A 27197-nucleotide genomic window follows, 5' to 3' on the forward strand; every position below is an offset into this window, starting at 1 on the left:
AATTTAAAGGTGTAGCAGACTTTTATTAAGCTTGTAAATGATATTTAAATGTTTAAGATAAATTGGTTTACCACATTTTATATGTGACAGATTAACAGAAATTGCTTAAGTGCATGGGAAGATTTTGTTTTTTAGGTTTGTAAGTCTGTCAGGCTTTTGTAGTATTTGAGAGAATTAGGTATATTAAATGTATAAAATTTAAAAAGTGCCTGGGGAACTTCATTTCAATTGGGTTAATTATTTAGAATTTAATCTTTGAAACTTATCAATTAATTGAGTACATCAAAGAAGAAAGTGGCTGTGAATTCTTATTTTTTTGCACGAAAGTATTAGAATTAGAACATGACTTCTATAATGAACTTAGAGGCTTAAGGAACACTAGGCTTTTGAATTTACAATTTCAACATATTCAATTAATTAAAATCCAATCGTTAGCGTAGTCTTTCCAGGGCACAAGGTCCCCTCACATTTAAGAGCTCAAATGGCATGAGTAAACTTGCAATAAGTGGTAGTTGCAATGAACAGTAACTTCTGCTTGTCCTTTTGTTCCTTCGAATACTCGCAGTGAAGCTTCCATGACTGTGTGTCGGTTTCTTGAGGTCCTGAAGGTAAAGACTATTCCAAAAACAAAACATTTTCTTTGAGTCAACTTTATTACTATTATTTTTCACACAGAGACTTAGTTACATAAAGTGATATTCTTTGATTACTGGTAGTAGAAGCACAAAGGTTTGGAAAGTGTAACGTGAACACAGTGAAGAAACGCCCTTTATCAGAGTAAAGTCCATGTGACAGAAACATGTTATTCCTAATAGCCTTTGTACAAATAAATATAGCTTTCAGTCTATGTACAGACACATTCACAGAGAATAAACTGACGCAAAATCTCCATACATCTTGTCACTCAGTGAAAACTGCTCATAAATAAAATGCACACAAAAATGACAAAAAATAATTTGGAAATGCATCATCTGGATTCTCGTAGGGGTACAGTTAGGGGCTAAAATGCTTCTTGAAAATGTAGACAAACAAAGGAAGCATAAGATGACACCTATCCCTAAAAAGGTCCTTTACAAAAATGGCATTCCGATATTTTTAATGTAACCTGTCCAAAACACAGTTTAGGTGTTCTAAAGCAAATGTCTGTGTTGGGGTCAATGATGACATGTTCTCTGCTTTAATAAAACACAAAGAACAAATGGATGATTTATCTTTCTTTTAGTGTTAGCAGCAACTTCATGACACCAGGAAGGTAGCTTTTGCTTTCTTATTTTTGATGGCTCTTTGAGATTGCAGATTGCTGGGAGATGGAAGCTGTTGCTTCTGGAGTTTTTTCAAACTCGAGCTAGAAGCATCCAGGCTAGCTGCAGGGCACAGATGCGGACTTGTACGAAAGGTTCCCAGGGCACTATGCCTACCAAGGATCCCTCTTCTGGATGGAAAGTCTTTGCCCTTTGGAGAAACTTTTCAGACCACAAAATAGCCCTAACAGGAACAACATTGGCTCTGGATTCAGGTACTCTTTAGGGCAAAAGGCCATTTAAGTGTAAAATTGGGGTCGTCCAATTTAATATACATGTTTATTCTATATCAGTAACTTAGGTACTCAGTTATAGTGGCTATTTCTAGGCTATTAAGTGGCTTTTAGTTATTCTTTTAGCTTTCACTCAAATTACATATAAACTGTTGTGATGAAATGAAATATTAAAGCTTTCAGTTGTGTGGACATCTATGTATATATGTGTGTAAGTTTATCATAGTAGGGCAGAAATTATATATTTTGGCAGAAAGGGAAAAAAACCACAAATGCATCATGAAGTCTGCTGTGTTATAGGTCCTCCCATGGAAGGTTTATAATTTAGGCATAAGAACTTATTGATAAATTGTATATCTCTCTTTGCCATTTTTATAAGGGAACTTCTTAGACCCATTCTATATTTATGTAAAAACTCAAACAAACCTTAAATTTCCCAGGTATATATTTGCTAATTATCCATTTCACTCTCCATGGGGGTGAACCTTGCTTTACATAACAAATGGATTCCTAAAAAGTAGTAAATTTGTGACTTTAAAAAAGGAATTATTTTCAATATAGTATCCGAATTTGCTATTTAAATTATCTGTGTAACAAGCGATTTTGAAAATGAAGAATGCTTTTGTGAAATGAATAATTTCTTTGATTTTCAAAGTTTGTTAAAGTACACATCTAAAATTTATGATTAGATTAGGATTGTCTAGGATAATAATTGTATGCAGTAAAAAATAGAACAGATAAACTCCAATTTACAACAAACAATACAAAACAGGAATGACTCATGGACTGCTTATCAACTGACTATATTCAGAAGCCCTGAATATATGTATTATTGGTATTTTATGGCTTTAATTAAGACAACTGTCTCTTATGAAGTACTATAAAGTGCAATATTAAAAAATTAAAAAGCCCAAAAGGCATCCATTGTCCTTCAGTTTTATTCTGATGAGAATTAAAGATTCATTTAATTATATGGCAAAGAATTATGTATCCTTAATTCATGCATGTAATTTCATCCTTAAAATAATTTTATTCAGGGATTCAGACTTCATTCTTTTTCTGTGTGTAACAGGATTTAAAAAATATTCTCTTTTGGCTAGTTGAGTGTTCTAGAAAACTGTCAGTCCCAAAGTCTTAGTTACTTACGGATCCATTATAAAGGAATATGCAACTCGGTATATGAAAATACAGGAGCAAATTCCCTCCCTTTTAGTGAAATGTGGCCCATTTTCCTGGGCCAGGAACCCAATCAACAACCTTACAATTCCTATCCAACCTACTACACCAAGGAAGTAAAGGCAACACTCGGTGATAAGAGGAGGTCCAACCATTTCCTGTTTCCTATTTAAAGCGAAACTATAAATTCCTTTTGGTAAATCAATGCAGGTAAGCACAGGTCCAGAGTTTCTGAATGATCTCCAGTGGTGCCTCCTATATTCTGAGTTCTTTGTGAGTGTGAGATTATGACCTTAAAATGAAGCTCATGAGCTTGACCTCACTAGCTTCATGATAAGATAATGCTGCCCTAGGGTTCATACTTCTCACTGGAGAATAAATGCCTGTCGGTGCACTTAGGGTATTTCCGCAACTCTTCTCTTCTGTGGTTGTGAATCCTGTGCACACTTTAGTAGCAATTAGGAAAGATTTCTCCCCAAGAAGTGCCAATTACACAACATGTAAGTTGTTGGGGATAGGAGATGGAGAAATGCTCACTAAATTGGCCAAGTGCAAGTAAACTGGGAGGTTCTTGGTGAGAACTTTGAAGAGGAGTAAGAACTGGGTCTAAATGGGACTTGGAGGCTGGATGTGGGGTTCGAAGCAAACAGACTGGAACTACATAAGGCCAAGTGGAGAGTGGCTCATAGTAGGTAAGACACCTATTCAAATGCTCTGGGGCAAACTGAGAAATGTACTTTGTTCAAATGTCTTGGAAGACAGATACAGGTGTCATAGGAAACACAAGATTAAGGTGAATTAGCAACAAAGTGTTATTCCCTAAAAGGTAAAGGTAGCCGAGGGGTACATAAAAAGAGAACAAAGTTTTAAGTTCCAGGCTGTAATTCAGCCATGTTCAGACCTTATACATATGTTTTTCTATAATTTAAGAGCAACATAAAGCATTTTAAAAGGCTTAGTGGAGATAAACTGTAAAAATTATTAAGGTTAGGTAAAATGAAGCAGAAATAAAAATCTAAAGATACTTTCGATGAAAACAGATAAAAGGTCACATAATGGTGACTCTCAACTCTGTCAGGGGTAAATAGTGAAGAGTGCCCAGATGCAGTTCTTTTCCGCCAAAAAGAAAAAAAATAGGTGAAGTCATCAACTTGAGGGGCTTGGGTTCATCTGGATGGAGACTTTTATGATGCTGATGGTTGTTAACATTATTAGTTGATGGAACTGGGTTGTACCAGGAACATCTATGCCAAGACCGCTTTCCCACAAAAGGGTTGTCCTTTAGATTAGGGTGACAGGTTGGACACACTCTCTTAATGGAATTAAGCCTTTAACAAATTCTGTGACCCTCTTTTAGATTTAGGTATTTATCAGTTTTAAAAAAATTATTTATGGTTTTCCAGTCTGTCCATCAATCACTTAGTGAAAGTGCTTTGGTTTAGAAAATTTGCTGTTGCACACAGTCTCTCACATATTTGAACATAATTGTCTCTCTAGTCATAATTACAAGGTCATTTTTGTCTCTAAAAAACTGGCTGACTTGGGGACTGGTTTGTTCTGTGTAGCTCTTTCTCACTCTTTTTAAAACAAAGTTGTCACTAGTCAGAGTAAAGATCACTGTGGAATTCAGGTAGTTATGAGCAAGGCCAATCCCCTGTGTGTAGGAAGGTATGTAAAATGATAATGCAGGCAATATTTTTTTGGGGATGGTCGAGGTGGAAATCATGTGTTACTTCCACAGCAAACATGAGTGTGCCTATGTATTAGACAAACACCCTAATTCTCCATGCCACAGCCCATGCAGGTTTAAAGCTCCCGGGGAAGTGAAAAAAATATTGTGATGGTTTAATAAGTAATGGAGTTTGGCTGGCTGTGAGTGTGCCCCTTATTGCTTTTCTTGTCTGCCGTACATTTCAAAGAATACGAAGCTGTGAGATTATAAAAGAAACACACAGATATAAAGGCAAAGAGCTAAAGTTAAATAGGTTATGGACCAGGGGTACGTTACCTATCTTTCCCAAGACCTCCTTGAGAAGGGGTTTTAAAAAAAATCTGGGACTCTATATAGGCTCTTGTACTTGTTTAAAAAAACCCTAAATTTGTAGTTATTTTAAATTACATAGGAATATATATATATATATATATATATATATATATATATATAATCAATGTGACACTTGCTTTCTTGGGAATCCCAGTGAATATAAATTAAATTAATTAATTTCTCCTTTCCTTTCCTTATTCCAGCCATCCCTTCCCCCATGAATTCTCTCTTAATGACAACCTCTTACTTACTAATTGAAGACAATATTGCTGAGAGAGCTATAGGAGCTGATGATGTCTTTTAAAAATATTAGGCCAGGTGGTTATGTAAGATCTGGCTTAGCAAGAATGAGCATTAGCTTCTATAACAAACTTTCAGGAGACAGTTGATTTCTCCAGAAGAGAACATTTTCTCTTTTATTCTTTTGGAACAGAACTGCCTCTTATAATATGGCCCTTAATGAATGGTGTAACGATCTGTTCAGGTGCAAGGAAACTTTACATCCTCATAATCATGTGTGTGTGTGTGTTGGTAGATGTAGGGAAGAAAGCATACTGAAGTTTTCTGAAACATTTGTATTCAGGTACATCATCAGACCCATGTCAGATATTCCAACCCAGTAATTTTATTTTAGCAGAGCATTTAACAGAAGTCCCATCTTCTCCAACTGTCTATGGCCAGCAGCTCTGTCTGTTGTCATTTCCTTGGCCAGCCTTTTGTTAAGGTGGTGTGGGAGGGGGGATTCTCTTCATAGCTCATTTCCTATCTCCCTGTTACAGAGGAGGCAGTTTATGAGCTGTGAGCAACTGTGGGGAGTTTGTCAACTCTCTTCCTGCCCAGGAATGGATGTACATTAATATTATCAAATGTCTCATCAGCGAGGCAGCTGTATTTTGCAGAAAAGGCTCCAAACCACCTAATTCATGTCTTCCCTAGAAAGTAAATTATAATGGCCCTTGTCAAGGGATACCTGTTAGCTGCCTTACAAAGCATTTTCCCCAAATATGAAATAGTCCTTGCCTCTTTTTATGATCTCCTGAAAAGGCTTTACGATATTCTGCAGTATCTGCCAAACTGATAAACAACCTTACCCCTTAGTCCCTGCACATGTACTGTGCTTTTCTGATCTGTCACTGCCTCAGCTTATGGCCTGGGAGATTTCAGAAATACCATCTAATCTCCAGTTCCGTTCTTCAAGAGCTAGTCAAATTCAGAGGGCAGCTGGACTCATCAGGGATGTTCCCAGATACAATTTAGAAGGTTCTTTTGAGCACTCTCAGTTTGAGCCAAGTTGCTCTCCTGTCCTGAGGCTGCTTAGGGAGACAGGGTAGATGACAGCAAGCAAGACCTGCTTAGTTTGCTGTGAATAAAAGGAACTATTTGGGTTTCAGCTCATTTATTTTAGATCGAGCAGTAAGAAATTGGCTCTTGAATTTTTTTATATTATTTTATACCCTGCTCCGGGGAAGCAAAGAGAATGTCTGCAGTCTAATTTTTTCCCCCCATGTTGTTTTCTGTTGTATATATATATATTTTGCCTCTACATCAGCAGTGGGGATATGGCTGGCCATTTCTGTAAGGCCGTAAATCTATATTCTCAGGGTGGGAAAATATATGGAGTGGGTACAAATGTGTATGTTCGTATGAGCATGTGCACAGAACAAACCTTATGAGATCAGGAAGAAATGTTCCCTTAGGTTGTTGGTGAGTATGACTCTCCTTTTTTTTGGTGGCAAACTTCATGCTTCCTTCTTTTGAATCCTGAACATGACTGGTGGTGATATAAGGGATATTGCGTATGTACATATATATCTGGTATAAAGATACATGTATATATTTATATTTATATATGTATATGTATATGTATATACACAGTCATGCAGAAAAGGCATTAGAGATGACTTCCTCAGGAAACTGTAATATGGAGAGTTCTTTCTTATGTTAATGATTTTAATGCTTTTAAAGATCTACAGTTGCATCCCATACACTTCTCTTTGGATGTCCCCTAACCTACACATAACCTTACAGATACATGATGAGGGGAAAGCAAGGGCAAGCAGTGGCAGGGAGAAGGTGCCAGTATACCGGCCAGCGAGGGAACACTGCAATTGTATGCTTTGTGCTCAGTGCAAATCAGCGAGGTGGCAACTTGGCTTTGCGATATTGTCTTCTCAAATGCAAATTTTCATTAATGACTTCAGCACTCCCTGTGAAATGGAGCTCAAGGGCAGGTAAGAGCTCCACTGCTACTTGGATGAGTCTTTGCTCAGCTAATTGTGGGGAAGAAGTGAGGGGGCAGGCGGGGCATCAGGAAGTGCTGGAACAGAAACGGGGCTGCACCAGCCTTCCCTCATCCTTTCCAGTTTAACACATCTGTAGTTGAGTCAAAGTCATCTATTCAAACCTTCTTTCCAATAACAAACTAGTCGATAATTCACACAATAACCAACTTTGCTCCCCTTCAAGTCATGCCCAGGGAAAACAACCAATTTTTAACTCAAAGTTCGCTTACTCATTCCCTTTCGCTAGATGGAAGTAGCACAAATTCTTGCCTCCACACAAAATCCTGCCCTTGATGAACAAGATGCAGGTTTCTCTCACACAACTGAAAACTAGACTTTGCAAAGTTGGAGAGACCTGAAAGCTAGCTTCCTGGGCGGCAGCCATCCTGATTTCTTGTTTTCCTAATGGGCCTCCACTTAGAAGTGCTTTTTGCTTGGGGGTAAAGAGCAGTGATGGGCACTGCCGATCTATCTCCATGCTCTGTCAAGCGCGCCCAGGTTTTGTGTTAGGGACTAATGAGGTTGATCTGGGGCTGTCAGGTCCCTTCTTTTTTCAGCTGTGAGTTCTGCGTCCTGTCTTCCTATGTTAGGAGGCATGTGCTCACAACAAAATCAGTGACACAATGGACTGGAGACAAGAACACATATGGTACAGTTCTCCATATGCGGTATGTTCCAAGTTAGATGTAGGATGAGCCAGAACAATGAGCCATCCTCTATTGACTTTTCCCACTGATTTAGGAAAAGCTTATCTTGGGAAAATGAAAAAGCGCGTATTTTTTCATCTATTTCGTTTGCCTGTTTTTTTCCCTGCTGATTTTATTTTCTACTGACATAGACCTGAGAAGTCATATAAGGTGTCAAACAGAACCTGTCAAACAGAACCTGGGGGCACTGAACGAATGACATGAAATTACCCCATGAATGCTGAGCAAAATGAGGAAATCAAAACCTTAGAGTAATTGGCTTGAAGCCAGTGTAATGAAGCCTTTAAGTACAGTCTTCGGTGTTCTCTGGAAGCTAGAAGGAGTCCCAGACAGGGTCCTGATGGCAGGAGAGACATAGATGTTGCATTGGCTTTAAACAAATCCTGGTCCTGACACCACTAGACATAGGACTCAGAAACCATCCTAGTGTGCAGACAAATGCCTTTCCAAACCTCTCTAGATATCTCAACCCAGGCAGTATTGATCAGAGTTGATTTAGTTTTATTTAAGGAATAATGACTTCTTCAGATACTGAAGCCCTTTATGACCACACAGGAAGCTGCTTTAAAGAAGCGCGCCCTTTCATTCCCATTAGGTGGCAAGTCTCACTAAGCGCCTCTACTGGATGGTATTTCTTATTACGTATCCAGGCTCCTTTGGCAGCATTTTGATTATATGTGAGCCCTTTGCATCAAAATACATCTAAATGACAATCACAGCTAAACTTGCCTCTCTTCTTTTGATGATTACAGGGACATGCATTTGAACAATAGAGGTTCAGTTTGTATAGTCTTGCTGTCCTACCTAGAAGAGTATTAATTTGGTTTGTAGTCATAGTTTCTACTTGCATGCTGGGGAAATATGTATATGTATTAAAAAAATCCAGAAAAACCCAACCCTGGTCACCTTCCCTCTGCCCGCAGACCAGTACCCACCCAGTCTGGGTTTTACCTCTGTCTGTCCCAAGTAACCCTATGGGGTTTGGTCAGTGTACTCTAGTGGCAGTTGACAGACAGTCTTTGCTGTTTGGCTTGTGGGAATGTTTTGGAGGGCTCACCTCAGGGTCTCTACAGACCCTCTCCACCCAGCCTTTACTCCTGCAACCTATTTCCTGAAAACATCCACCTCACCAGGCAAGATCCCAGTAAATCCAAGGTAGGCTGAAGGTCACAGCAATGATTCCCTTAGTTCAGCTCTTGTGCTTAAGAGATAAAGCTCAGACCAAAGGTTGATGCCCCTTTTCAAATAGGTACTATAAATATACTATAGCTATCCCTGAAAAGATGCATTTGTATTTATTTATATATAATTTTTTATATATATATATATAATGTTTCTTTGTGTTTGTATACAGGTATGCATTATTCTCTAGGCATAGAAGGAGAGGTATACTACAGGAACAGGCAGGGTGCATTCATGTGCATCTATTTATAAAATGTATATTTTATATGTATATACACAGCCTCCATCATTGTTTGCATCATTACAACGAACGTACCGCCGACCAGCGAAGAGTACCTGTCAGTGGTGAGTGGAGAGAAGCCTCAAATGGACAGTTCTCTTTGTCTCTTGCATGAAGCCAGTTCAGTAGGCAAGGGCGGAAGCAGCCTGTGAAGCAAGCCCGTCCAGTGCGAGTCCATCCTTCCTCATGTCCACCAATGAGGGACACTGCCTCTTCTCCAGAGGTCAAGGAACCTAGAACTCAGAATGGGGAGGGACCATCCAGGCTGTCGGTTTGAGATATGGCTTTTCCTGCTAGATGGAGACTGGGCATACCAGAATTCTGTCTTCAAGGAGGACGCTGATCACCAGGAACACAAAGTAGAGGCCGAACATGATGAAGCCCAGCACTTTGTTCATCCGCCACTTGCAGAGGGCGATGGAAAGGATGACAAAGAGCAGCATGATGAAGAGAAGGACAATGGCGCAGAAGAGGCCATTGCTGCTGACGGCCACTGGGTGGAATCTGTGAATGATGGTGTACAGGAGCCAGGGCAGTGGGAGCCTGTGAGGGAGAGAAGCAGGGGTAGGCAGGAGGAGCAGGTAGACACGTCGAAGAAGGCCTACAACATAATATTAGCTTCTTGGAATCTATAATCAGAAATGACTCATAGTCTTGTTAGGCTTGCTATGACTCGGGCATGGCTGGCCCAGGAAATCACATAAGGGAAGCAGGTGAACTTTAAAAACCTTAATTTATGTCCTGGTCAAGTTAGGGAGAATGGAAAGAATTTGTTCTACCATTGAATAAGATCGAAGACGTGACTGCAGCAGGTGGTTTCTGAATTGGATTTGAAATAATTTTTTGTTTCTTTTCTAGTTGAGATTGAAATGTTGCTTTCAGCCCTAAAGAGGTGAACTGGAGGACTTGGGTTAGAAGAGGAAAAGACAAATGAAAAGGTATGGAAATCAGCAGTGAAAATAGCAAAATTATTTTTTTAAATGGAGAGAGAGAGTATAGCGATGATTTAACAACCTAAAAGCAAATGAAAATAAGTGATGATGGCGGGGGCCACGGTACAATATAGTTGTCTGAAGTTTATTTTGGAAAAGAGGGGATAATCTTTTAGTAAAAAAGGTCTTTCTGAAAGATTTGGCAAAGACTATATGTTACATTTGTGATGTGATTTTTAAAAACTTTATTGTATATTTTATACCTGTTCTCCTCTTTTGCATTTGACTTTTAAAGTATGATAATATCTTTTGTTTCCTATCACAGTGGTGACGCTAAAAGACATTTAAAAAGCTGACTTCCAGGTGTACCGTGAGAGTAGGTTAGGACTCTGTAGAAGAGCAAAAGAGCCGAGATGCCCGATTCAGTGGTGTGTGCATTCCCAAGTGTTTGGGTACAGCCGAGTTCCACCCATTGAGCTTAACAATAGAATGGTGTTTAGTGAAACATGGACCCACCCAGCCACCCAGCTGGCTGAGTCTTCTCCACAGCAAATGGCTAAGGGAGATTCAGTTTGGGTCTAGTTCAGGGGTGTTGAAGAGGAGGCACCCCTTCAAAACACAAAGTTCTCCAAAGGAGAAGCATGTAGCATGAGAGAAACAATGAGGTGAAAGGGACAATGAGTTTACACACCTGTCTCCTCTGCTGGAGAGAGTGCATGTGAGGGTAGAGCCTACATGTTATGCATTTTTGAAATCCCAGGGTCTGCTGCAGGTAAGTCCTGAGCCAAGCTGAAGTGATTGATGTGACAGCCTCATGGTGATCATCAGTACAGATCACCTACTGGAGCCTGGCTGGGAGGTGCATATGTCAGTGGATACGTTGAGAGGGGCGGGTTCCACAGGGCCAGCTCAGAGAACGAGGTATAAAATCAGACTTCCGCAGGAGGAGGCAGTCCTGGCATTCTGAGGTCAGCAACGGGAAGTCAGAGAAGGGCTGAGGAGTGCGTGGTGGTGATGATACGAAAATAAAAACTTCTGCTAGGGACTTGTCCACCAGAACTCTTCTTCCACACTTCCCATCTCTTATTAAGACACACACACACACATACACACACACACACACCACACCACACCACACCACACCACACCACACCACACCACAATTCTGGTGAAATTGTGGTTAATGGTACTACAAATAGATAAAAACCCTTTGGGGGAAAAGTGACATCTTCATACTTTTTGACCTATCAATTCTATTGGCAGGGATCAAGCATAATGAATAATTTGAAATGCAGATATAAGTTTATTCAGAAAAATAATTATTTCAGTGATACTTTGAGTAGTGAAAACTAGGGATACCTTAACCTCTAATAATAGGGAATTTGTGTTAAATAGCGAGCTATTAAGTCGATATGATATTAAGTAGCTATTAAAAATAATAAGCTTATGAAGATACAGGCAAATAATCACATAATTCTATATTTAAAATGAAGATACATGTAAAAATAGCAATGCAATTTCAATAATGAAAAAATATAAGAATTAAAAAAAGGTGGTGGATTATGCTTTCCATGTATTGTCTAAATCTTTTACCATGAGTATGTACTAATCTCATAAGCAAGAAAAAAAAAAAAAGTATACGGGCAAGACTATGAAGAAACTTTACACTCAACATGAATTGCTATAAACTCTTGGGGAAGACGTTTTGGAAAAATATACATTAATGGCCATTAAAATGCTTACCATCTTTAATTCATTAATATTTCTTGAAGGAATTTATCCTAATTAAAATAATTAAAGAGGAGGTTTTTCTGCATAAAAGTGTTCATAGAAACACTCATGATAGCAGAAAATTGGAAAAAAAATAAAAAGGTCTTATAAAAGGATAATGGTTAAACTGAAAAGCAAAAAGATGGAATATTTTGAAACTATAAAATATTAATTATGAGTTATGAATAAGCTTAGAAAAATAGCTGATTTACTAATTTCTAATAGATGCCTACTCAGTGACAGGCATACATGCCTTTAAAATGGAAAAATAAAAGCCATCCATGAGGACAAAACTGAATATTGCCTAAGAAAACTGTGAAATATTTGAAAAAAAAAAAAACATACAGAAGCTAAATGTTTTTCTTGGGTAGTAGAATTCAGGGTGATTTTTCTTTAAACTTTTGTTTTTTACTAAATATACAATTTAAGAATAATGAATAAAAAGCATCTTGCAATTTCCTAGAATATTTATCTTTCAAAAGCATGACAAATATGGCTTAGAACACTTGTAATTTTTCCCAATTTGTAGGATTTTCTCTTTTGAACTACGGAACATTTCTTTCTTTCTTTCTTCCTTCTCTCTCTCTCTCTCTCTCTCTCTCTCTCTCTCTCTCTCTCTCTCTCTCTCTCTTTCTTTCACAAGAGATTGGCCAAGATAACTACTTGAAATGTATAGGCAGTGGAACTGAGAAACGTTGTTTATATTACAGATATCCTTTCTTTAAAACATATACCTTTTAAGGCATCCATCCATCCATCCATCCATCCATCCTACAAACATTTGTCAAGCCACTACCATGCATTAGGTAAGGTATTCGGTTTTGGTGAATAATTGCTCTTGGGGAGTTCACAATCTAGCAGGCAGACTGGTGTACATGACCATGACATATGCAGAAAGTATACAGGAGCAAAATCTCCCAGGTCAGGCTCAAGAGAATCAGACAAGCCTGTTGACATTGCAAGGATAAGTTGGAGTTTCAGGTGGAAAGGGCTCTTGAGTGACAGGGGCCAATAAAGAAAGGAAGTATAGTAGGAGACGGCACCTTTGGAACTTAAAGGTAGTTCAGACAGTGGATGATTAGAGTAGGGTTTTGTGCACAGATAGTGCTATAGTTGAGAGCATAGACTCTGTTCAAATCTCATTTACTAGTTGTATGAACTCTGTGCCCTTCTGTTTCCTTATCTGAAAAATAGGGATGATAAAATACCTCATGGGTCTTTGTATAGTTTAAGTGGATAAAAATGTACATACAATGCTCATAAATACTGAATGAAAAAAATATTATGTCTATTAGGTAATGGGAAAGTATAAGAATATTTGAGAAGTTCAATGAGAGAGTAGATGCATTTTAGGGAGTTTCCAAATTCAAGCGTTAAGAAGTCAGCTCTTCCAGGAATATAGGTTAATATCCCATGCTTTACTTCTCAGGTAGCTGCCATTCAAGTTATTTTTCAGACTAATTTTACTTTTGATGAGTTAAATGAAATGATAGAAATTAATGACATTCCTCCCCAATCTGAACCACTTTAGAGATTATCCATATTGAGAACTCCAGTTTGCTTAACTTTAAGAACAGATCTCATCTTTTGACTTTCAAAAAACCTAGAATACCTTTACCAGCAAAGATAAGCAAATGATAATGCAAATCTGTCAGTTTTTCCAAGGACAGAGATAAGATATTTTTGCTGGGCCTGTGTTTGGTCCAATTTACTTTACAATCCAAATTTCCTCAGGTGGGTAGGAAATTTAATTAGAATTAGAATATGAAAAAAAAGTATAGAGCAACTACCAGAGTATTTCTGTCATGCTTGAATATTGAATATTTATAACACATAGCCAACGACATTGTATAAGCAAAAAGTATGTCCTACAACATCTGTCCTGCAGGCAGGTGTGTGTTTCTGCTTGTCTAGGGATGACTTATTCTTCACTAAGTTCCCAGAAAATGAAAAATGGAGTTGGCGAAATTGAGTGATACTACCAGTCTTTACTTTCTATTAATATTGGTTAGTTTTGGACTCAAAGACCCTGGTCATGTCTTTACACCTTCTAAGAAAACAAAGACAGAGATGGAGCTGGTGTGCACCTTTATAGAACTAACTTTACTCACCCTACAGTGATGTCAAAAATGTTGCTTCCAACAGAGCTGGATACAGCCATGTCCCCAAGGCCCTTCCGGGCCACTATGACACTGGTGATAAGATCAGGGATGGAGGTCCCAGCAGCCAGGATGGTCAAACCCATAATCTCCTCACTAATGCCAATTGTCTCTCCAACCTAAAAGTGATGACAGGGACAAATTGATGAGTGTTTTTAGTCACGAAACCATCAAAACCACAAATGTTTCAAGGCAACACCCTTTTAATGAATTTCTACTCTGCACTGTGCTGAGTATTGAGATGATAAAGAGGAATAAGCCACAATCATTGTCATAGAGGAGTTTATGCTTTAATGATATTTGGACCCAAGAGTTTGGGAATGTTCACATAAGGATTAAATAGATAATCTCAAAAAAGAACTACAGAGGGCTAGAGGGCAGCCTCTATATGGTATTGACTAAAACTGGGTAGAGGAAGCAGAATATTAGTCATTAAAGTCAATTGGTTAGTGGTTTCGGGGGCCAGTACATCAAATCCTGTGGCAGATTTGCCCTTGGATTTACCATTGATGGTTAAAGAGTTACACTCAGTATCCCTGTTTTCCCTTAACATCTCCTAGTGTCGATAATCTACTCTTAAACACTTAAAACTACCATTTCCATAGGAAACTTGATTTTGGGTGGTTTTGGGTATAATACAGAATGTAAACCAGCAAGGTAGCTGTGAAGAAATGATCGGTTAGAAAAATCAGAGGACCTGTGTGCAAGGTCTGGCTCTGGCACTTATTACATACTTGACCTATTACTAACTGAACCAATTTTACAGTGTATCTGATCCTCACTTTCTTACCTATGAAGTGGGGATGATCATACCTTCAAGGAATTGTGAGGACTAAGTGATAATTTGTGGAGAAGCCCTTAATAAAGAGTATATCATTACCGAAAAGCAAGGGGAGGGCTGTTATTATATTTCCTTTTGGTTTTTGTTTTTTAAGACGGATGAATTCTATCACAGACAGCGGTCATGCCTCAGATGGAAGCTCCTTCATTCTCTTGGTTAACCTGTTTGTCTTCTTATCAGATATATATATGATTCGAAAATAAGGGATGCAAATTGCCTGGCAGCAGTACACGTTCAGTCAATAATAGTTACCACTATCATCTCTGAGAATGTACAACCTTCGCACTTCGTTCTCTCATTCATGTGTTACAATAAACTGCTGAGAGTTTATTCTCATGAATGACAGGTATTGAGTCAAAAGTGGTAAAAGTCAAATATATCATCATTTTTGTAAACTGAAGCTCAAGGAAGAGATTATTTTGTCTTCGTCCCCTTTCCTAAGAGCCAATTTGAAAGGCTGCTGAGGTGAGTGGCTGCCCAAGAGAGAGTAAGTGCCACTGAGTCAGGCAAAAACTTGATGTTCCTCCTAAGCCTGGGTTGGCCTGGTTTCAGCCTTCAGAGGGCAGACAGCAGTTAGGCTTGCCTTCCTTCTTGCATGCCTGTCCAGGGCTATGCAGACTGGACCCCATGCTACAGGGAAAGGCCTGGAGACAAGGGTAAGTTAAGTGGAGTAAATTTCTTTAATCCTAGTATATTTAATTTATCAGACATGATCCTGTGTGACAGTCTCAGAAAGAAAACACATTGATTAACCACTTGGCAACAGGAAGAAAAACTAGGCAAATGGTGTCACTATCAAGGTCTTACCTGGTGTGCCCACCAGACCATCAAGTAGGAGAATATTGCGATCCAGGTTATGGAGCCAAAGAACGTGATGGGAAAAAACTTCTTTGAGGACTGGAAGAGAACCAAGAAGAGGTGAAAGGATCAGTGCTATCAACTGAGGTGGTCTGATAGTCCGAAGCTAAAACCACCAATGCAGCATGCCGTCTTGGTAGGACTGGCAATCAAAAGGCCCTATCCATTCCTAGTCAATCTGGGACAGTAGGAATGTCTCTTAGGAATGTGAAATTAGTTGGAGCCAAATCATTGCAAAGCTAGTGCCTGACATGGAAATCTCCTGATGAGAATGTCTACTCCTGCTGGTGGATGCTCAGAAACCCTTTGATCTCACCCTTTCCAAGGCCTGCTTTCTCAGCCTTCCCTTCAATCTATTAACTACCCTGTATCTTCCCTCCTTTTCCTATTCCCTTTCCTTTCTTCGGCTCAAGTTCATCAGAATCAGTTCCTATTGCTTCAACCTGTGTTTCATAATAATCCACATGTCATAAAACCTATGGCGTTAATTACATTTTACAAGAAACAGGAAGAATCGGTAGGTTCAAAAATAGATTGGTTCTTCTTATGGTCTTATGAATTATCAAGAAAAGCCACACAGAAGAAGCCATCACCACAGTTTCTATAAATCCCTGATAATGGCCGGTCCAGAACATTTGAACCACACATTTGATGGGAATAGAACTGGGTAGAGAATAGAACTGTGTTGCTCTCTATGGGGTGGCAGGGTAGAACCTCTTGGGGGTGTTTTCTGTCCTGTTCTGCAGACCTAACTATATTATGTCCAATTCTACCTCTATCACTGGACTTCGTGCAATCTCAGGCTTACAGTATGAGTACTTTTAAAATTTCCTCCAAACATCAGCCGGAATAAGACACTCAAAATGCAGAGTTTCTTACGTGACCCCACTATAGGAAAATCCAGGTTTGCACTACCATTGGTGGTGTTCTCTTGGGACCTTTTTTGCAAAACTCGGGTCTTTTAAACATGCTCAGATAGCATAATGTTCTCAGACAGCCTCTCACCTATTATTGCCAAACAGTTTTTACTTCAAAGCTTTCCACTTTGAGAAACAATTTTATTTTTTGCTTTGATAATGTCATCCAATTTCGTCCAGAGAAACAAATCCCGGAGTTGACTGGGATGAAAGCTATCTCAGTTGTCTAAAGGGCTGACCTTGAGCAGTCATGTAGAACACTTTTTGCCATGGCTTCTGAGAACTTCATTAAAAAGACAAGATAAACTTGTACATGGAAATCTTTTGAATATCATTAAGAGGAACACAGTCTCTATCGCTCCAAACCAGGCTTACGTTCTCTTTACTAATTTCAACATCTCAATATATTTTTTTTATTATCATTCACACAGTTCTGTTAAATTTTACAATAATCATTTCTCTATTTTAATGATCGCTGCAATTTTTTTTAGCCATTCATTAGCTGGGGTATCTGGAAGATCAGTGGGCTTGATTAAATTGAGGGAGGCAGCAGATCATAGGGAGTAGTCACAACCTTATTCTCAAATGCTTCTCCCACCGCTACCTTTTCAGTATTAGCAAAAACCTCTTGAATTCAAAATTTGGTGCTTATGATTCTTAATCAGGAATCCAATCAGTAGTGAACAGACTTATAAATGTATCTTGGTCTAGTGTTGTATTAGGGACTCATTAAAAAAAAGGTTAAAAATAATTTTTCTTTGTAACCTTTCAGGCCTTTATCAATAACTAAGCATAGGTAAAGGCTGGCACCAACTCTGTACCCAGATCTTGGACTACACATAAAATTTAAACCTAGGTCTACCTGACTATATAGCAGGTATTCTAATATCTAGGTTATACCGATTCTTTCCAGAAGAAAAACAGGGCCAATAATACTCAAAATATACCCAGCTACAGACATACAATGATTATCATCATCACCGTAAGACTAGACTATGATCTGAATGCCAGAAAATATAAAGGGCATCAGGGAAATATAGACTAGCATTCCAGCTGTATGGCCATCTGTCTCACCCAACCTCTCCTGTTGGTTCTGTTTTGGAACCATCAACCCCTCATGCATCAGCAGTTTGGTTAAGTGTTTCCCAACTGTCAAAGTACCTTATCATTTCCAGCTTCACAGCCCACGTAATTCCTCTTCGTTCACATTTTATGAACTATTCCCCTTATTTGTCTCTATAGTCTCATTCCAGACATCACTGCCCAGTAGCACCTGTGCAGTTGTTCAGTTACCAGTCTCAATGGAAGGAAGAAAATAGCCCCTGAAGCCAAGGTCTGACATGTTAATTTATGGTTAGTAATAGTGGCTCATCCTGACATCTGCTGGGATGGGCCTCATACTAATTAGCAAAAAGCAAATTGTGTCCATGTGCCTACCACTTTGTTCCCAATGTAATGGTTTACTTGCATAATTGACAGCTAATGTTCTCATTAGAAGCTTTTAGTACATCAGAATGATATTTTCTTGGCTTGCAAAATGATGCTGGACATTAGCTGTTTGCACGAATTGGCTATATCTTTACTGACTTAAACTCAACAAATATTCACTGAGCATCTACTCTCTGCAAGATTCTGGGACATAAATATTTAGCAAAGTTCTCCAAAACAATTCTATTAAAGATTAAGACTGTGGCCTCTGGATTAATAGGACAGTATTGAAATTCCTATTCACCAATTGCTAGTGATATGCCCTGAGACAAATTATTTAACCTCTCTAAGCCTCAATTTCTTCATCTGTAAAATGGGGGGAATAGTAATATCTAGTTATTCTGAGAGTTTTATGCACATAAAGTGTCTAGCAAAGTGCCTGGCCTACAATAAGAACTCAGGTAACAATGGCAATTGTTATTCGATGATATTCTCATTTTGGTTTTTAAGAGATGAGGACACTGAAACTCTGCCTAATGCCTTGGCTTTGCCTCTTACTAGCTAAGATGCTTTGCCTCTTGCTTGTCTAAGTGTGCTTGGGCAAGTCACTAAACTTCTCTGAGTTCACCAATTACTTCACCTTTGCTAGAACTGTGCTCGGTACATAGTCGACATAATAAATGTACTTAGTGAATGAATCGGTGTGTAACAGAAATTGCAAAATCCTAGCTCAGTTCTCATGTTCCTTCCTAGTTTTGATAGGTCATGTTTTGACATCTCATTAGATGTATTCCTGATTTGTAAAAACATCCATCCCAAGGCATGAGAGAATATAACTTTTGGGGTCTTTGTTTTATTATTTTCCATTTTCATCAAAGACATGTTCCTCATTACATTTTAGTTTTATTTTACTTTCAAAACAAAGCCATTAATTTAAGAAAACTATAAAAGTGAAGCCTATGCTAATTATCTGAGCTGGAAGTGTGTGTACTTCAACAAACACTGTCATATAATTTGCATATAAATGAAGTGGAAATAAAAATAAGTGGGAGTACTATTTACTCTGAAACTATATGTATATTTTTTTTAAAAAAATCACGTTTTCTTTGTAATTATTGTCAAGGCTTGGGATGTTCAGAGGAGGCAGGACTGCCAGGCCCTGAGGAGTAGCAAATGTCTATTAATTAATGTATTTGTCCCTTGTTCTAGCCTCTTCCTGGATAATTTTTCAAGGGGCCCTTTCAATGGCCACAACATTTTCTCCCATCAAGTGCTGAGATCTATTTCTCCACCCTCTGAATTGTGGCTGGAAGTGACGGTGTGCAGATTCCAAAGTATACCCTGGGAGGACTTTGTGGCTTTTGTCCTTGCTGCTCTTGGAGCTTGGCCATCACATGAGTAAGCTCAGGCTACCCTGTGTAAGGATAAGAGACCATGTAGAGCAGAGACAAGCTGTTCCTTTACACCAATCAGTCCCCAGCCATATAAGTGAGCAGCAGAACTGTCTAGCTGAGCCTAGCCCAGATCGCCAGTTCATAGAATTATGGGCTTAAAAAAATTACTTATTGTTTTAAGCCACTAAGTTTAGAGGTGGTGTGTTACACAGTACAAAATAATTGATACAAATCTAATAAAACCCTTCTGTGCTAACAATCATGATCAAGAAGCTATTTATTGGCTTTTGTATCAATTGGCATGCTTTCTTTTATTTGGCATTTCATATATCTAAAGGAAACCATGTAATTCATTTAAACCAGTATGCTTTCAGAGTAGATTGGGACTATCCTGGGCAAACTGGGTTATATAGTCACCTTACATTTGCAATATTGTATTGATGGCTATCTCTTTGTTTTCCTTAATCACAGAATGTCATGGCTGCTGGGGAATCTAGAGATCTTCCACCCTGTATTTCACAGAGGAGAAAATACGAGGTCCTGAGTTGAGAAGTGAATTTCTGAAGGTTGTACTGCTCGTGAGTTGCGTGGCAAAAACCACCACAATCAACGTGGTAAAATGAGAATGCTCTGGAATCAGGAGACTCAGGTTCAAGTCCAGCTCCTCTCACTGATATAGCTGTGCAGTCTTGCTCTGTAGTTATACGTGGGTATGCTCTGTTTCCTCTACTAAGTTTAGAGCTCCTTACAGATGGAAACTGATTCTTGTGTCTTTATATCTCTTTTAAGGCACAAGCTTGATACTTGGCATATAATAGGTACTCAGTAAATATTTGCCGAGGAAATCTAAAACAACCAAATGTTCCACCTGAGAGTTTCATTTCTGCTTGAGACAACATATAGTATATCCAGAAAGAGACAGAAAAAATCCAATCCATCCCAGGGATGGCACTTGGGAATGCAGTGAGTGAAAGCCCCACTGGCTAACCTAGCCCAGGCTACATGGGCTAGCTCTCAAGGTATGCTGCACAGTGAATGACCAGTCAAAGGTATCATAGAGAAGACTGTCATGCACAGCTGCATACTCTTGCTTTGTACCCCTGGGAATTGTAGCCTTAGCCAGTACAGTTCTCATGATCCAGGTTAACTACTGCCACGGTGGAGTCTTGCTTATTGTCCAGGAATTGCTAGTTAAGAACTTTTGATTTTGAACAGATTTCTTGTCTTTCCAGCTAAGATCTTGGAGAGGATGAGCACTTTGTCAGCCCTTTATCTAGGAGTCCCCCACCCAACCCTGAGAGCCCAGGGCCTTGAGTTTTTCGCATGTTCCTCCCATTCCTATACATTTTCTTGATTGTTTCAGTGGTTGTGTGCTGGCATCCTCTCAATTAGTCTCTACTCTGGGCTGTACCACACTAGGTCTGCTTTTGGGATATAGAAAATTGTGCCTGTCTTTTTGATTTTCCTTCCTGGGGCTGAGCAAAAGCATAGAGCTCAACAGAGCAATGGAAAGAGAAAGAGAAAGAGAAAGAGAAAGAGAGAGCACGAGTAAGTGAACAAGCGCATGTGAACATGCACATCTCAGAAATGTCATGTGATGTGAGTCAAGAAGAAACTGAACACATTTCAGTTATTTAGCTGTAGGTTTCTGGGAGGCCAGACCTTTGCATAGAGCAGATGTTCTGTTATTGTGGCTTGAATAAAGAAACCTAAACATTGCTTTAAGTGAGCTACATCTGTCACATGCATGCTTTAATAGGAAACCTCTAATGCCAGGAGTCCTGACCGGGCCTGATCTTGGCAAGACATGGCTCCCCACCAGGCTGGATTATTTATAGGCCAGGCTCATGGGACAGAGTTTTTCTTCTGTCTTTTTTCAAGTGAGGAAAGTGGGATCATCACGGGACTCTTAAGACTTATGTTAAATTGTGCCAGTATTCTATTCCAAATTCTTTTAGAAATGATGTTTTCAGATTTCTACCTTCTGGCATCATGAAATATGAGAAGCCCAAGCTGTGTGGTCACATGGACTTGGGTCTGGATCTCAGCTCCATCCCCTAGGAAGTGACCAGGCATGAGTTAGTTAACTTCTTTGTGCCTAAGTTTCTTTCTACTTATGCTTATCTATCTATCTATCTATCTATCTATCTATCTATCTATCATCTATCTATCTATCTATCTATCTATCTATCTATCTATCAATCATCTATCTATCATCATTTTCTTCTTACACTAGCTGTTTCCTGAGATTCCACAAAATGGTATATTGAAAATACCTGGGCAGAGTCTGATGCACAGTAGGTACACACTTTTGTCAAATGAGTATATGTGTAGGTCTATAATAAAAAACAAAGTTGTTTCTCCTTATCTCTCTTTAGGTCCTTTATCCTGTGGGGCAATGGCCTTAGCACCTAGTTTAACAACACATGGTGAGGCCACCTTTAGTCTTCCCAGTAGACGATTATAGCTGAGTCTAGCCTTTGAATCATCTTTGCCTCCAGATTCCAGCCCCTAGCCATCTGAGTCACTCCCACCAATTGAAGTCTTCCCAGCTGAGGTCCCAGGTCTGGCGGAGCAGAGATAAGCCATCCCCAATGTGCCTTATTCAAATTCCTGGTCCACAGGATCCACAAGCAGCATAAAATGGTGGTTGTTTCACACCGTTAAGTTCTGGAGTGGTTTGTCATGTAGATTCAGTAATCTGATGTGTCCAGAGAAATTTCAGGCATGTGTAAGCATACACATGTGTATATGTGTTACCCCCCTTTCTTTTTTAGACAAATAGAAGCAGACGATGCATAGTGTTATATCATGAAATCAATTCAAAAACGCTTTACTTACAGGTTTGCGGACATCAGGTAGGGTAACCCAGAGAGGAAGCACTATGGGGAGGACAATTAGGAATGTGACTTGCTTTCGTGGGTTGGAAGGCCAGGCCAGGCTGAGAGGCTGACTCTCTTCGTCCTCACCCATTTCTGTGGTCTGCTGTAGAAAGAGACAGAAAGAAATCTAACTATGGAAGAGGAACACAAAACGCAGTATATATATATATATATATATATATATACACCTTATTGTTAATTTGTACGCCTGAAACTTATTGGATTTTGTTAACTACCATCACAAAATATATACATATATATATAAATTAGAGATAAAAAAAATAAACAAAAATGATGACGATGTCCATAGGTCACAAGAGCACAAAGCAGGGGAGGGGAGCTGCAGGCCTCAGCGGGACTTTTCTTGGGTTGTCCTAGCAGTTTCGTCTATGTATTTTTTTAGGTTTGTCATGAGAGAACTTGATCTACCGCAGTCTGAGTCCTAGGGACAAACAGCATATTGTCCAGCCATGAAGACTTAAGAACTTTCTTTTTCCTCCCTGTACACTCTTCAGTTTCTCAAATGAACCGATGATTCGACTGGAGTGGGCTATAGCTATGATCCATGAACTTTTTATGAGAAATCACATCTGCAGAGCAAAACACCCTGATGCCCACCTTCTCCTTCTTCCTTCTCCTGAGGACAAAGCCACAGGATTCATCACAGAAATCCTTGGAAGGGATATTTTTTAAAAATTAAAATTAAAAAAATTATTTATTTATTAATTTTCTTAGAGCACTGATTTTGAGCGTGCAAATGAAAGCAACCATAGCCAACAATTCTGCAACAACACTCAATTCCCTTCACTGGCTCTGGAATAATTAAGCTCAAGGATTACTGTGTGGCTGTGAGTTTTTTAACCAGTTTAATCACCTCATTAAATTCTAAACCATTTCACTTCCAGCCGAAGGCTTATTATGCAAACATATGTCCCATCTCAGAAAAACGGAGCGGGGAAGTAGAGCAAGACGCTGAACCTGTGGGTGTCAACTGCACAGGGCCTCAGAGCCAGGGGGTAAATGTCATAGTTCTGACTTGGCAGCAAGCAGGCAAGGTTTTATTCATCACCTGCTGAAGTCAGCAGCTTCTGAAGCCCCAGAGCTAGAAGAAACAGAAGGGGGATCTGGGCCCTGGCAGGATGACCATTAGTCTGTCAGATGGGCCCTCCGAGCCTCCAAAACAGTCCTGCAGACAGCATCTATCACTCTTGTCCCTGCTTGTTTAAAAATGAAAGTGCAGCAGCAGGACCAAGCATCAGATCTAAAAATATCAACAAGAACTTTTGCAGGATTCTTCCTTTTGAGACCATATAAATAACCCACATAGGCTTCATAAAGCTCCCGCCCGCCGTGGCTCTTGCTTCCAGCACCATGCACTATTTCAGGCAGCAGCACTGACTCCCATCGGCACCTCTCTCCGTAAGGAGTTGGCAGGTGGGACAGGCTTGGACCAGGATAGGGGAAAAGGACTCAGCCAGAGGCCCAACTCATTGAAGTGATATGTTCATTTATTTATAATTTAAATCCTAGTACTTTCAGAAGGATTTGTAGTGGTTTACACAATCACCCACACTCTCTCTCCAGGAGTTAAAATTAAAAATAATAACAATACTTAAAAAGGAATCTTAAGCCATACCGAAAAAGGTTAGTAATAACAGTTTCTCTCTCTTTGGGCAGTGGGTAAATAGTTTGTAAACAGCAAACATGAGAGAATTAATAGGATTAGGTAATAAGGAAGAATTAGGAAATTGGTGCAGGTTATTTTGGTCATCTAGATCCTCATTAAATACTCCTCGCATTCCTCATCCCTTTGCTGTGCAATATGTTGGAAAAGAAGAAAGATCTAAAGTAGATAATATAAGTTTCTACCTTAGGAAACTAGAAATAAAGAGAGCAAATTAAAGCCAAAGTAAGCAGAAGAAAAACACACATAAAAAATTAGAGCAGAAATCAATAAAATTGAAACCAGAAAACTAATAATGTCAACGAAACCAAAAGCTGGCTCCTTTGCTATGCAATTCAATGTGATCCATCCGGAGGGCTCCCATCCTTGATGGAAGTGTGGGCATGCTGTCCCTGGTCCCCCCTCTGAGCCGCCACAATCTCCCCATAAAAGATGCAGCAGATGTAGAGAATATCCTTCCCTATTAGGATAGATAGCTTCCCAAGGTGTCAGCCGGCTTCATGAATAATCTGTGTAATGGGGCCAATGAGGATTAAGGAGACAAGTGCATTTTAACTGTTTTTTTTTTTTTTTTCTGGACATGATTGTTTCTTTTTAACCCAAATTAAAGAATTTTCCCTCCTAGACCAGTAGATGTCTCAGAAATGGGGAGGGCAATGGGAGAGTTGAAGCATTGCATCTTTCTGAATAAATACCCATCTCATATGCGGTAAGTGGTTTTATTCAGTCAGAGGATTCCAGCACTTCCCTGAAGACTCATCAAGCTGATCTGCTGAATTCATCGAGTCTCCTTCCCCTTGCAGGGTTGACAGTCTCCTCCATCGCTACCCCATCCAGTCTCCCACTACCATTTGCAGTATAGCAACTTCTTCTAAACGCTAAGCTAACCTTTTTGTGAGAGAGAGAAAAAAAATAACAGCAACTCTTTATGACTCATATCATTTTAATGACACCAACAGATGGTGACATTTCATCAATAACCCTTCTGCTTATAACCTACGGATTAACTCCTTTCTCCATCTGCCAATGTCACCAGGCAGGCAGTGCCACTAGCAAATAGCAGAAAATAATTGTCTGTTTAGATGCATAAGCTCTAAACACGCTACTGTCCAATGCAAACAATTAGCTATATTGTACAGCTTCCAAAAACGGCATTTGAGGTGGCTGTTGCTAGGGCAGAAATGGATGAGGAGAAGACAATGTGTCTTAGGCAATATAAACTGTGCTCCCTATGGGGACTTCATAGCCTCTTGGGGGACGAGTTCTGCCATAGAGAAGTACAAGAGCCCAGAACCCTGGGGTGGATTTGAGAAGTGTCCTGGGAGCAAGGCCGTCAGCATATTTTAGGGGAAATTCTCTTTGTTTTCTCGCCAATCTCACTCTGGTTCGACGGGTGACAGCTTGCAAACTGGTTAGAAAAGTGGAAAAAATAATACTGTTCCAGGTCTGGGGTCTGTTTGCCTTTGCCCAAGCTGAGGTTGCTGGCATTTTCATTAGTCTTAGCCCCGGGAGAGGCTGCAGAGTTTAGAGCACTGTTTTTCAAACTTTTCCTGGAGTTGTGGCATCCTAGCTTTGACCTTGCAACAACCTATCCTCACATCCTAAAATTTCTGAGGAGTGTCCATAGAAAACAAAAACAATGCAAAGTGGCTCAGAAAAACTCCAAAGTACTTTTGATATAAGAGTTTAAAATAACTTGATACCTGGTGAGATTCAGCCCCAGAATCGTGCTGAACCAGGGCCAGTAATTACTGCTCTAGGGCTTTGTAATCTCTAATGTGGAAAACCTGAGACTGAAACACATAGTGGTGTGCTAGCTGTCAGACCTTGAAGGAATCAGTGTTGCATAGTGGGAAGAGTAGATGACAGAATCAGGAATCCTGGCTTCCAGTCTTTGCTCCAGCTGTGATCCCTTGGGCACTAGCCACCATCACACGCAGGTACTCACTGAGTGAGTACATTAGGTTCTAGGACTCTTAGTTTCAAGGAGACTTGGATTGAAAAGCGGAGGCAGAACAAATGGCTCCAAAAAACTTATTTACCCAGTTGCAGGGATGCTGGCAGAATATGTGGCAAGAGCTATTATTTGTTCTCCAATATCTATTCTGCCTGTTATGGACTAAATTGTGTCCTCCCAAAATTCTTATGCTGAAGCCCTACTCTCTAGTACCTCAGAATGTGACTGCATTTGGATAGGGCCCTTAAAGAGGTCATTAAGTTAACATGGGGTCATTAGGGTGGGTCCTAACACAATATGACTGGTGTCCTTATAAGAAGAGGAGATTGGTACACAAAGAGATATATCAAGGATTTGCACACATAGAGAAAAGGCCATGTCAGGACACAGCAAGAAGGAAGCCATCTGTAAGTCAAGAGGAGAGGCCTCAGAGGAAAAAACCACCCTGACAGCTCCTTGATCTTAAGACTCCCAGCCTTCAGAACTGTGAGGAGATAAATTTCTGCTGTTTAAGCACCCAGTCTGAGATGTTTTGTTATAGCAGCCCTGGCAAACTAATATACTGCTCACCCGCTTTAGTGAATGAAAGCCCACATTACTTAGACCTTGAATAAAAACTCCATTTTCAGCCTCTTTTGCAACTAGGTCGGGCCATATAATTAAGTTCTGACCAATGGAATGTAATTAGAAAAATCCTCTGCAACTTCTGGGATTTCTCTATAAAGAGTGGAGGTATGACTTTCACCAATCCTTCCCCCTTTCTACTGGCTGGAATGGGGACATTTTAGTTAGGGCTTGAACAACTACCTTGGACCACGAAGTGGAGAAACAATATAAAAGAATCTGAGTTCCTGACACCCACTGAGAGCCATTTTAGCCCCGGGCTGCCTGCACTGCCTATACTAAAATTCCATCTTATTCGAGCCATAGTTACTCTGGGTTTTCAGTTGCTCACGGTGGAACCTTACCCTGCCTGATTCAGTGCCCTCTTTATGAGGAGTCTAGGGAGAAATATCTTTCAGTCTCAGCACTAGGAAGTCATGCTTCTTTTGAGAAACTTCGAAAAATCTTAGAAATACCATGAATCAGGTAAATGATACTATTTTTTCCTTTGCTTTGCACTGGGGATTTCAGAGCTATATTTGTAACCCCCGTCCAGCAATCAGGGGC

General features: G+C 39.6%; 1 protein-coding gene across 4 annotated transcripts in view; it reads right to left on the minus strand.

The window, feature by feature from the left end:
• Positions 1-634: 634 nt before the first annotated feature.
• Positions 635-27197, minus strand: part of SLC24A2 (solute carrier family 24 member 2) — a 219424-nt gene continuing 192861 nt past the window's right edge. For all 4 annotated transcript variants that reach the window (XM_016160426.2, XM_016160425.2, XM_016160427.2 and 1 more), the window contains 4 exons: positions 22346-22489; positions 15715-15804; positions 14019-14185; positions 635-9748 (listed from right to left, as the gene is read on the minus strand). In XM_016160426.2, coding sequence (XP_016015912.2) covers positions 9499-9748; positions 14019-14185; positions 15715-15804; positions 22346-22489 — 651 coding nt within the window. In that variant the 3' untranslated portion in view covers positions 635-9498. The remainder of the gene's footprint in view (positions 9749-14018; positions 14186-15714; positions 15805-22345; positions 22490-27197) is intronic.

Source organism: Rousettus aegyptiacus, unplaced genomic scaffold, assembly GCF_014176215.1.
Source record: "Rousettus aegyptiacus isolate mRouAeg1 unplaced genomic scaffold, mRouAeg1.p scaffold_m13_p_3, whole genome shotgun sequence".
Taxonomy (NCBI): domain Eukaryota; kingdom Metazoa; phylum Chordata; class Mammalia; order Chiroptera; family Pteropodidae; genus Rousettus; species Rousettus aegyptiacus.